The sequence below is a fragment of the Hyperolius riggenbachi genome, chromosome 9 (genome assembly GCF_040937935.1).
Source record: "Hyperolius riggenbachi isolate aHypRig1 chromosome 9, aHypRig1.pri, whole genome shotgun sequence".
Lineage (NCBI taxonomy): Eukaryota > Metazoa > Chordata > Amphibia > Anura > Hyperoliidae > Hyperolius > Hyperolius riggenbachi.
In genome coordinates, this window is record NC_090654.1 from 18,012,959 (window position 1) to 18,025,633 (window position 12,675).

At 45.9% G+C, this 12,675-nt stretch overlaps 1 protein-coding gene across 2 annotated transcripts in view; it reads left to right on the top strand.

Moving 5' to 3' along the window:
• TNRC6B (trinucleotide repeat containing adaptor 6B) overlaps positions 1-12,675 on the top strand; it is a 216,385-nt gene that overhangs the window by 118,417 nt on the left and 85,293 nt on the right. For both annotated transcript variants that reach the window (XM_068252030.1, XM_068252031.1), the window contains exons 4-5: positions 1,996-2,083; positions 9,343-9,712. In XM_068252030.1, coding sequence (XP_068108131.1) covers positions 1,996-2,083; positions 9,343-9,712 — 458 coding nt within the window. The remainder of the gene's footprint in view (positions 1-1,995; positions 2,084-9,342; positions 9,713-12,675) is intronic.

The window sequence follows — 12,675 nt, forward strand, 5'->3', positions numbered from 1 at the left end:
AACCGGTAATGTAATGCCGCTAGCGTTAGTCGTGGACATTCGACCGCCGCTATCGACGCACTCCCGACCCGCCGGCAATCGAGCGAAATTATCGACGGGAACGATCGATTTCGGACGGAAATCGATTGGTCGGTCAGTCAGCGTTTGTGCTATGATTTCACAGCAGATTCGATAACAGTGATCGAATCAGCTGTATATCGGCGGGAAATAGTATGTGTATGGGCCCCTTTACTGTTGGATTGATTCTTATCAGTCTTATCAGCTCTTTGAACAATAGCAAAATACTTTTGTTAGGTGTTTCAACTTGTTTCACAACAGTTGTGAAAGCATAAAAGACCGTTGTTGAGCGTGTGTATTGAGGCTTTTAGGTGCACACCATACAATTTCCTGGCAGATTTACTTGCCAGATCGATTTCCAAAATTTCCGATCTGAAATTCAATAGATTTTTCTATTTTCCAACTTTTTAAAATCATTTTTCGATCCTTATTTTTTATCGATTTGCGTTCAGTTCTATGAAATTTGATTTAAAAAAAAATAAAATATCGGGTAATTGAAAAATCGATCGAAATTCAGATCGGGCGTGTTGGAAATCGATCTGGCAGGTAAATCTGCGAGAAAATTGTATGGCGAGTACCTAACATAAAGGCCGGTACACACCATGCAATTTTATAATCGATTATGTCCGATCGATAACTGGGTTGATTTTCATAATACTACTGCACAAAATTGATCCTGATTTTGGTCTGGAGCAGAATAGACTTGCCGGAAGTCATCGGGCGGGAAATTGCTTGGTGTTTATCTAGGGCAGGCAATGGGCAAACTTGGCCCTCCAGCTGTTACAGGGGAACTTCAGCCTAAACAAACATACCGTCATTAAGTTAGATTAGTTATGTTAATTAGAATAGATAGGTAATATAATCTCTTACCCACCCGTTTTTAAAAGAACAGGCAAATGTTTGTGATTCATGGGGGCTGCCATCTTTGTCATGAGGGCAGCCATCTTTTTGGTTGAAAGGAGGTGATGGAGCAGGAGACACAGTTCCAACTGTCCTGTGTCCTGATAACCCCTCCCAGCTGCACACGCTAGGTTTCAAATGTCAAATTCCAAATGTAAAAAAAAAAAAAAAAAATTGCACCACGATAGCAGAACGAGAACAACATCAGAAATCCCATCATGCTTTGCACAGCATCAGGGGAAAAATGCCCGAGCAGTTTTCTTCTGTGCAGCTAAAAATGAGGCTTGTATAAGAGAAACAAAGTTCTGATGCTGTGAAACTTAAAGAAACACCAAGCCTTTTCAGTGCTGCTGAGTCGATTTTTAGTCCGGAGGTTCACTTTAAGGAACCACAAGTCCCACAATGCATTTCAGGGGTCTGCCAGCCACAGTCATGACTCATAGGCAAATGCATTGTGGGACTTGTAGTTCTGTAACAGCTGGAGGGCCGAGTTTGCCCATGCCTGGCTAGGGTAAGGCCGGTACATGCCATGCAACTTTTCCCTCCGGTTGACAAAACGATCAAATAATTCCAGCATGTTCAATCTGTTTCCAATCAAGAAAGGGATCGATTTTTGCGCACTATCCATCTCAAAATTGATCCTTTCTCAATTGAAAGCAGATCGGAAATGGTAGAAATTATGGATCAATCCATTGATCGTCTGGCAGGAAAATTGCATCGAAATTTCCTCCCAATGCCGCTAATCTCTGCTTTTATAATGGGCGTCTATGGAGGGCTTCCTTCTTTACGCCCTTTTGTACCGGCAACGCCGTTCACATTCTGCAATTTTCACTTCAGATCCCGTTTCAGATTGAGAAAATGATTGGATCGGCCCACAAAAAATGTGTACGTCTCTATATTTTCCACGTGACCTTAGAAGTCGGCCAGACCACATTTGAATTTATATTTTAGTCATGTGATGCTGCCGAAAATGTTGTTGTTTAGGAAATGAATCTGCATTTTGTATCTAATGAAATAATTTCTTGTTTTCCTGTTTAGAGAGAAGGAGCCAGACAGGGAAGAACAGTTAATGGAAGACAAGAAAAGGAAGAAAGAGGATAAGAAGAAGAAAGACGCTGCTCAGAAGGTGAGCTGATTCTGATGGGTCCTATCAGCAGGCTTGCTAAGTGAGGCCATACGCATACGTATTGACCCCCGGCATTCTCACTGCATATCGGCCACCAGTGCCACCCGCTCACAGTTGCCATGCCGTTGTCCCGGGCTGGGGGGGGGGGGGAGGGGTTGACACCTGGGCATAGCGGCCACCAGTGCCACCCGCTCACAGTTGCCACGCTGTTGTCCCAACTTGGGGGGAAGGGGTGACACCTGGGCATAGCGGCCACCAGTGCCATCCGCTCAAAGTTGCCACACCGTTGTCCCGGGCTGGGGGGGGGGGGGTGACACCTGGGCATAGCGGCCACCAGTGCCACCCGCTCACAGTTGCCACACCGTTGTCCCAACCTGGGGGGAAGGGGTGACACCTGGGCATAGCGGCCACCAGTGCCATCCGCTCAAAGTTGCCACACCGTTGTCCCGGGCTGGGGGGGGGGGGGGGTGACACCTGGGCATAGCGGCCACCAGTGCCACCCGCTCACAGTTGCCACACCGTTGTCCCAACCTGGGGGGAAGGGATGACACCTGGGCATAGCGGCCACCAGTGCCATCCGCTCAAAGTTGCCACACCGTTGTCCCGGGCTGGGGGGGGGGGGGGGGGGTGACACCTGGGCATAGCGGCCACCAGTGCCACCCGCTCACAGTTGCCACACCGTTGTCCCAACCTGGGGGGAAGGGGTGACACCTGGGCATAGCGGCCACCAGTGCTAACCGCTCACAGTTGCCATGCTGTTGTCCCAACCTGGTGGGAAGGGGTGACACCTGGGTAGTAGCAATCGAGGCTCCAGCCAGTGGGGCCGATAAGCGTTTGGGATGCGGAGAGGTGGCTGGCGACACCCTCTCCATGACCCCACCCCATGCCAGCATGCTCCTCGGCAGCCAGCCGCTCGCTTTACTTCCTGTTTCCTGCATGTCGCGTAATGACATGCAGAGGTTGAGCAAGCGGAGAGCAGCTGCTTATTAGTATGGATGCATCAGGGTCAGGTGAGATTCACTCACAACACAAACCGCACAGCAGAGGGGCCCATGGAGAGAATGGGAGGAATGTCGGCCCCCCTCCCTGAGGGATACCATCAGGCAAGCTATATGGGTGGGGAGGGGGGGTACCACCAGGGATGCCACATGGGGGGCGGGGTACCACTAGCGTGCCACCGCCTCAAACCGGCAACTTGGAAATATTCCAATCAAATGCAGCAGCTACATTTGAATTGTACAAGAGGAGAGAGAACCGAGAGCCCAATATGGTGTAGTAGGTTTTGGCAATTGGTAAATGTGAAAGAGTAAAAGTTATACTCACAAGCCAGGGTTACCTCCAGGCAACCACTGTATAAGCAGGTGAGGAGTTTGACCTGTCCCCACTCAGGATTAAAAAGTCGCTCTCTGTAGATGAGAAAAAGGGTATCCCCCTCCACCAAGGGTGGATGTAAAGTGCAAAATAAGTAGAACAGAGGCGCCAACAGGATAAAAACAGTAGTTAAAATGTTAAAAATTCGCTGAGGAGGCTATGGTGGCTCCGCCCCCTCCAAGCAAACACAGAAAACTGTGTAATGTAATCAGAACAAATTTATTGGTACACTCCAGGGTATAGATATACAACGCGTTTCGCGGGTATGAGCCCGCTTCCTCAGGCAGTAGAAGTAGGAGTACACTAATGGGGGGAAAAAAGGAAAACAAAGGCACGTGTTGGTGTGTGGTAAGACAAACATGCTCAAGTGATGATTGATCTGCTTGTTATTAAATATGCGTTATTCGCTAACAAAAAGACTATAGTGGAGCATTAACATGGTTAATATGCTGCGGGGAATTTGGGGTTAAGGAAGTACGTATGGATTGACAGGGGATTTGGGGAGGGGTGGGGGTTAGGCAAACTGGGAATGGGAAAGGAGAGGCTGAGACAGTGTGGATTATGATGGCAAGGCGAGGTGTGAGAGGAGAGGAACATATGTTAATCTGGTGGGTAAACATGATTAGGAAAGAACAAAACAAGAAGCAAAAATCTGAAACAGTCTATCTCTAGGGGAGGGATGGGGCCTTTTAACCCCCCCCCGTTCGCATCTGAACAGTAAGTGTGAGGGTAAACATGAATAGAAAGGCACAAAGGCCTTTGTGCCTTTCTATTCATGTTTACCCTCACACTTACTGTTCAGATGCGAACGGGGGGGTTAAAAGGCCCCATCCCTCCCCTAGAGATAGACTGTTTCAGATTTTTGCTTCTTGTTTTGTTCTTTCCTAATCATGTTTACCCACCAGATTAACATATGTTCCTCTCCTCTCACACCTCGCCTTGCCATCATAATCCACACTGTCTCAGCCTCTCCTTTCCCATTCCCAGTTTGCCTAACCCCCACCCCTCCCCAAATCCCCTGTCAATCCATACGTACTTCCTTAACCCCAAATTCCCCGCAGCATATTAACCATGTTAATGCTCCACTATAGTCTTTTTGTTAGCGAATAACGCATATTTAATAACAAGCAGATCAATCATCACTTGAGCATGTTTGTCTTACCACACACCAACACGTGCCTTTGTTTTCCTTTTTTCCCCCCATTAGTGTACTCCTACTTCTACTGCCTGAGGAAGCGGGCTCATACCCGCAAAACGCGTTGTATATCTATACCCTGGAGTGTACCAATAAATTTGTTCTGATTACATTACACAGTTTTCTGTGTTTGCTTGGAGGGGGCGGAGCCACCATAGCCTCCTCAGCGAATTTTTAACATTTTAACTACTGTTTTTATCCTGTTGGCGCCTCTGTTCTACTTATTTTGCACATTTGAATTGGTCTGTTTCTAAGTTGTAATGTGCTTGGGCTGAGTTATTAGCATGTTGGTGAGTATGCCCTAGTGACATTGTCTTCTGCCTCTTTTTTTTTACCTTTTTTGTTGTTTTTTTTAGCATGTATGTGATAGCTATTACCTCAGAGGAATATTTCCAATTTCTATATACGTATAAAGTGTCTCCTCGTGTTCAAGCTCTTCATACTCGGACATGCAGGAAATGCTGCCACCAAACAAGCAACTTCACCAAAAGATAATGGTAGAGGGCGGGAGAATATTCACAGCATAGCAAAGTGAGCAGTTAAAGCGGATCTGAGATGAAAAACTAACTATAACAAGTAACTTGTCTGTATATCTTATCTAAAGTTTAGATAGTTTACTCAGCAAATCTAGCTGCAAACAGCTTCAACAGTTTATGATGATTTATTCCTGTGATACAATGAGGGCAGCCATGTTCTATTTGTCACATTGTCATAGGCTGAGAGCTGGAGATGCTATCAGCTTGCCTGTGTGTAAATTCAGTCCCCTCTTCTCCTCCCTCCTCCCCTCGGCCTCTGAAATCAATGGCTAGTAACCTCCTCCTCCTCCTGCCCAGACTGAGCTCCCATAAGCCCTTGCTACTACCAAGGCACTCTGAAGCTGTGGGCGGGACTTGTTTAGCTTTATAAGTAATTAGAGTATTAAAACAAAAACAAAAAAAGTATTTGACTTGAGGAATGCCCTATAAACAATATGAAAGGAACACAATTATGCAATGAGTAAAAGTTTATCTCGGATCCACTTTAAAGCACATCTGAAGCTCGTTCCCTCCAGTGCGGAAGACAGAACAGCCTAACAGGACTGAGCAGTATCTGTGTACATGAATTATCGGTAGAGTCTCACCAGAGTGCAGTAGATATATAGATATCACTGCGAGGTCAGATGATGGCCTGTCTGAACACGCCTGCAGAAAATGCAGATCTGCTGCCTCCTAGTACATTTTTCACCTGTGGCAACAGGTTTTTACGGCGTTAGTGACGGACAGGCCTGGGTTTAGGCAGCCCATCTCTCAGGATGTGTTGCACAGTAGTGTTGTCCGGATCATGAACGATTCGGATCTTTGATCCGAATCTATTTTATGAGTCGATCATCCGAATCATCAAAATGAGTGATTCGGATCGCAAAAGGGGCGGGGCCAGGAGCGACACGCCCCCTCTCAGCGGGCAGCGGGGTCTTGGAAGCAGAGCAGAGATGGATCGCTCTGTTGGAAGGGAGCCAGCCTTGCAGGGAGACAGATGAGAGAGAGGGGACATGGGTGCCACTGCCAGATCTGTGTAGAGCACACATACTGGCTATAACGTGCTGCCCATTATAGGCTGGCTGTTCCGTAGTGCTGCACAGTGATCACATTGGAAGCTTTTGGCTCAGCACAGCTCAGTAACTTTGCAGGCACTGTGATTGAAAGGCAATATAATCCTCCTGCACTCGGCACTAAACAGCTGCACTTATCTTCTGGGAATGCTTTCTTTCACTGTGCGACCTTTTCTTTCAAAGTGTACAGATGAACATATAGGTGAAATATATGTAAAGCATATGACTTCAGCATGTGGGTATTACGTGCAAACATTTCTGCTCTCTGCTCGTCCCTCCTCCTTTCTCTGTCCATCTTCTCCCCTTCTCCTGTCCACAGACCTGTCCTGCTGTTCATTTCACCCCCGAATGCTTCCGGTAGTAAAATGATCCGAGATTCGGATCAAAGATCCGGATCTCTTCAATGATCCGATTCGAATCATCCGGATCATTGAAAAGATCCGAACTTCCCATCTCTATTGCACAGTTGAGACAGAAGGTGTGGCCTCTACTGATGGGCGGGTTCCTCACAATGCAATGAGGTTCAGAGATAGGAAACTTGTCAGGACCATGGTCATGACATCACTCTGTGGGAGGGGGGGGGGTATCACCACAACATCAGCCATACAGAACCCCCCCCCCCCCCCCCCCCCCCCCTTTACATGAGAAAATAGACTTCTTATGTAAAAGGGGGTATCAGCTACCGATTGGGATGAAGTTCAATCAGTTCCTCGTTAAATGTGATCATATTTTAGAAGCTATATAGGGCAGAATGAATATTGAGAGAAAGCTATGGCTGTGCAAGTTTGCATCAACTTATAGTTATTAGCATCTCATTGCCTATTGAAAGGTTGAATCCCCCCTTCCCTTAGGCGCCAACATCTGGTTGTGAACCCCATTGGAGGACACTTGTTGGTGTACTCAGTAAAGAGCTGTGTCATTTCAGTATAAGAGTACTGGAATTAATGATAATAGCATGAGGGTTATCGCTGGCCATGACTAGTATTGGGGTTTGAATTATCTGGAACTCTGCACTTCAGCCCCATGCAAGTGGGAGGGGTCACGGGGAGTTTGTTCGCGCTGCGCAGTGCGCTTACCCGGATTATGATACTTCCTCCTCCTGGCTTGGAAGGAGGAAGTATCAAAGGAAGCATCGTAGTCACATGAAGCGCATGTAAGTGACCTCCCCGTGACCCCATCCAGCGCAGTGCTCCAGATAATTTGAGTTTCTTAATCAAACATCCCAGTTTTGAACACCAATACTAGTCATGGCCATACTGAACTCTCTGTACCGCAAACTCCTTACCAGGGATAAGTCGTTTAGCCTTGCACTAAATGCTGCCGATTACCTTCTCGGCTGTGGAACTGGTGGTTATTGTATTATTTATATAGTGCCAACATCTTCTATACCGCTGTACATAGTGCAGAACAATATTGGGGAACATATATACATGAGAAGTTCAAGACCCTTTACAATAATGACATCCAAGTACAGACATAGTTAATATGTAGTTTTAGATGTCACTAGAATTAGTACACATATGATAAATTATAACAAAATAAGAAACAATATGAGGCTGTCCCTGACCTTTTGAGCTTACAATCTACAGGGTAGTGTGTTATGCTGGGAATACACGATAAGTTTCTTTTTTGGCAGATTTACTGCCTGATCGATTATCCGATCTATTTCCATCCACTTCTATGAGAAAATCGACCAGAAAAACGATCGAACCTGTCGGAAATTATCTGTCGAGCCATCTATCTGCCAAAATAACTCCTGGTGTACTCCTGACGTTAGTGAAGAAGTAAGCAGATGAAGCTGTTAGCCTCCACTGCAACCTACAACAAATGATAGGCTTGTCTGAACAGGTGTGTTTTGGGAGAATGTTTGAAGGTTTCTAGGCTTGGAGCATGATAGGCTGTCGGAGAGTTTGAGGAGAGGGGAAGCTCATGAGAAGTCGTGGGATTGAAAAGAGTTGACCAAGCTAGAGGACAAAAGGGTCTCCTGGGAGAAGCGAAGGTTTTGGGCGGGGGAGAGATCTGGAGATTGAGGAAATCTATGCAGGCTACTATACAGGCTCGTTCTGTATGATAGGATGAGGAATTTAAACGGGATACTTTGGGTAATTGGCAACCAATGGAGAGATTGGCAGAGGGGCAGCCTCAGAGAAGCGGTAAACACCATTTGCAGTCCAGCGATTAAAGGGGCACTACAGCGAAAAACTGTAAAATTTAAAATATGTGCAAACATATACAAATAAGTACTTTTTTTCCAGAGTAAAATGAGCCATAAATTACTTTTCTCCTATGTTGCTGTCACTTACAGTAGGCAGTAGAAATCTGACAGAAGTGACAGGTTTTGGACTAGTCCATCTCTTCATAGGGGATTCTCAGCAAGGCTTTTGTTCTTTAAAAAGATATTCCCTAAAAAGGATTTAAACAATGATGCTGGTCAGCTTCCCTGCTCTCTACACAGTTTTTTGGCAGTTGGACAGAGCAACTGCTATTCACCAAGTGCTTTTGAAAATAAATAAATCCCTGAGAACCCCCTATAAAGAGATGGACTAGTCCAAAACCTGTTGCTTCTGTCAGATTTCTACTACCTACTGTAAGTGACAGCAACATAGGAGAAGAGTAATTTATGGCTCATTTTACTTATTTGTCTGTTTGCACATATTTTACATTGTACAGTTGTTCGCTGTAGTGCCCCTTTAACTTTGGATCCTGGCCCAAATGTACCACTGCGTGCAGCTCCAGAGAGAGAGAGAGCAGCAGCCTGACAAATACAGATGACACGCCTGTCACACTGTGTATGTGTCACCCTTTTTAAAACATGGTCAAAGAAATTGTGCCTGCCTGGGAGATCTATTGACCTCATGACACTAGAACTGTCCAGGCAGCACTCTGCGCTCACAGCTCTGAAAGCATTAAGGACATTTTCCATGACTCCACACTATTTGTCTTCACTTGTGCTGGCTCAAGCCGTTTTCTGTGCTGGTCGTTCAGCTGCTGCTTCTAAACTACCGTTAGACTTTATATTTGGAGGGTTTTTTTTTGTTGTTTTTCATTTGGAGGTTTGTTTTTTTGTTATTTTTCGATTTTAATTTGTTTTTTTTGTCTTCCCAGGTCACAGAACAAAAAACCAAAGTGCCCGAAGTGACGAAACCAAGTTTAAGCCAAGCGACGGCCGCCAGCCTACCTGGCAGTTCCCCCTCGCCACCAGTCAATGGTGGCAACAATGCCAAAAGGGTGGCAGTGCCGAACGGACAACCGCCCAGCACCGCCCGCTACATGCCTCGGGAGGTGCCACCGCGATTCCGCTGCCAGCAGGACCACAAAGTGTTACTGAAGCGTGGGCAGCCCCCTCCGGCATCCTGTATGCTGTCGGGGGGAGGAGCAGGGACACCCCCCTCCTCCACTGCACCAGGGGCGGGCCCAGGCAACGCACAGCTGGGGACGGGGGCACTGCTGCCGGGGGAGAGTGGACCCACAACAGGTGAGCTGGCTATGCTGTCTTACAGGGGCTGCTCAGGGTCACAGGAATGTATGAAAATGAAGTGTTAGGACCTTCGTTAAAGTGTAACTGTCGGGCATAAAATCAAAAATCAATTCTTTATTTTTATCTGGTAAACAAGTAATAAGGATGCTAATCAGGCAATCCAAAAGTTAAAATCAATATTACTTTTCTTGATGACAAATGATCATTCCCCAGTTTACATGACTCTTATTTGGTACACAGAAAATTTGGTACACAAAAAGGAAGTTGCAGGGCATGCTGGGTTGTGGTTTTTTTTTTTTGTTTTTTTTTTTTTTTGCTTCTCTACTCCCCCTCAGACTTAACTAATGCAGCCTGATTGGCTGAAGCCTCTTTCCCTCCTATTTTCCCCTCCCACACCTCTGTTCCTCTTTGACTGGCCAATATTTCTCACGCTGAGACAATGCTCTTTCTGTAATGGAGGGCGGGCGGATATTAGATCACGACTGGCTTCAAATTAGCCACAGTAAATATGGAAACTGTCTAGAATAGGATTCTCTACTTTTCCTTTATAAGATTCACAGGAATCATAACATGGGCAGTGCAATACATCTGTTATGTAAGTAGAGCAAGTATTTATCTACTTATATTTTTTTTTTTCCTGAGATAGTATGGCTGACAGCTCCTCTTTAAGGTTCCTGATGCCTTGTGTGTTTCTGTTTGAAAGGAACTTGAGGTGAGACATATGAGGTGAACCTAGGTAGAGGGAGTTCAGGGAGGGTTTGGAGGCGCCGGTAGGAAGGCAGTATAAATGACACTCTACACGGCAGTAGCAATAGTAGGGGTAAAAAAAGTGTGGTCCTACCTTTATAGGTGTCCCATTACGGGAAGTATACAAATGGAGGTATATAGTTAAAAATTTGATTTTATTGGTGCACAAGACAACGCGTTTCGCAGCTAAAGCCGCTTCCTCAGGTCAATAGCTGTGCCTAAACTCCTGAGATGCAAAGGACCCGGGTGCCCGTGGAAAGCAGTGAAACGCGTTGTCTTGTGCACCAATAAAATCGAATTCTTTTAACTATATACCTCCATTTGTATACTTCCCTTAATGGGACACCTATAAGGTAGGACCACACTTTATCCTTACTATTGCTACTACCGTGTAGAGTATAATTTATACTAACTTCCTACCGGGCGCCTCCAAACCCTCCCTGAACTAGCCAGTACCTCTACTCTTAGGGGAAGATCGATGTCGGAAGGTTTTCGACAGATCTATTTTTTCGGAGTTGGGACCAGTAACAAAGGCTGAGAGGGGACGATACTTCCCCATATGCGAGAACGAGTGGTTGCCTCACCCAGCAACCCACTTTTGTGAGTATTCTACTTTCTGTACTTGCAAAATGTCCTTGTCTACTAACGATATTGCACCAGATTGGGCTCCCGGACCTCCCTGTGTTTCTTTTCCTCTACCTTTCTAGGTAGAGGGAAGCCCCTGTCTACTCCCATGTCCTCCTCATACCCATCGATGCCGTGCACTGACCCTCGGAATATATTCTACAAGACTCTGGCCTCAATTCACTAAGATCATGCTGGAGATAATAAGGCAAGAGAAAACTTACCTCCCCACAGTAAGAGAGAGTTATCTTATCTCTTCATTCCTTACGTTACCTCCTCTGTAGTTACCTCCTCTGTAGTTATTTTCACACGCAGTTAATTAACAGCCTGTCTTTAACTGTGGAGTTATTTTAAGGATTGGAGAGTTAACGTAAAGACAGAAGTTAACTTTAGGTTTGCCTGAGGTAAAATGTTTCCTGAATACTACATGCCTTATCACCATGGTAACAACTCTAGAAGAGTTATTAAAGACAATAGATAAGCTTAGTGAATTGAGGCCATTGTCTGTTTTCCAGGCCAAGCTCCCCTTTGCCACAAGTGGCTCTGTGCTACTGCACAGTCACTCGCCACCATACTCCCGCCTGTGCAGTACTGCTACACTCATTCACCAGGGGTAGAGGAGCTGTGGACTGTCAGAGGGCCCAGCCAGCAGTGGTGACGTGGAGGAGGAGATGAGACCCCTCACTATCCAGAGTACTCCCTCTACCTAGCAAAGTATTTAAAGGACAAATGAAGTGATATTTATTTCCTGTTAAACAATACCAGTTGCCTGGCTATCCTGCTGATCTCTTTGGCTGCAGTAGTGTCTGTATAACACCAGAAAGGGCAGCACGGTGGCGTAGTGGTTAGCACTCTTGCCTTGCAGCGCTGGGTCCCCAGTTCGAATCCCAGCCAGGTCAACATCTGCAAGGAGTTTGTATGTTCTCCCTGTGTCTGTGTGAGTTTCCTCCGGGCACTCAGGTTTCCTCACACATCCCAAAAATATACAGATAAGTTAATTGGCTTCCTCTAAATTGGCCCTAGACTACAATACATGCACTACACACCATATATACACAGACATATGACTGGTAGGGACTAGATTGTGAGCTCCTCTGGGGGACATTTAGTGACCAGACAATATATACTCTGTACAGCGCTGCGTAATATGTGGGCGCTATATAAATAAATAAATAATGCAGCTAATCTTGTCAGATATGACAATAATGTCCGAAACACCTGATCTGCTGCATGCTTGTTCAGGGGCTACGGCTAAAAGTATTAGAGGCAGAAGATCAGCAGGGCTGCCAGGCAACTGGTATTGCTTAAAAGGAAATAAATGTGGCAGCCTCCATATCCCTCTCGCTTCAGTTGCCCTTTAACTTTTTGGTTATGGCTGTGTGTGGCTTTAAGATTTCTGTTTTTGGATGTCAAACTAATCACAACTGTGCACGGCACCATAGACTGTCTGTTACAGGCTGCGATCTTCTCAGACCGATTCTGTCTGTGCCACAGCCTCGTGCACTCTGACTTTGCAGTAGAAGCCACACTTGCAGAGCCTGAAATGAACTTTCTCTGCTTCACTATTTTGCTTAAAGGAGTCATCAGGC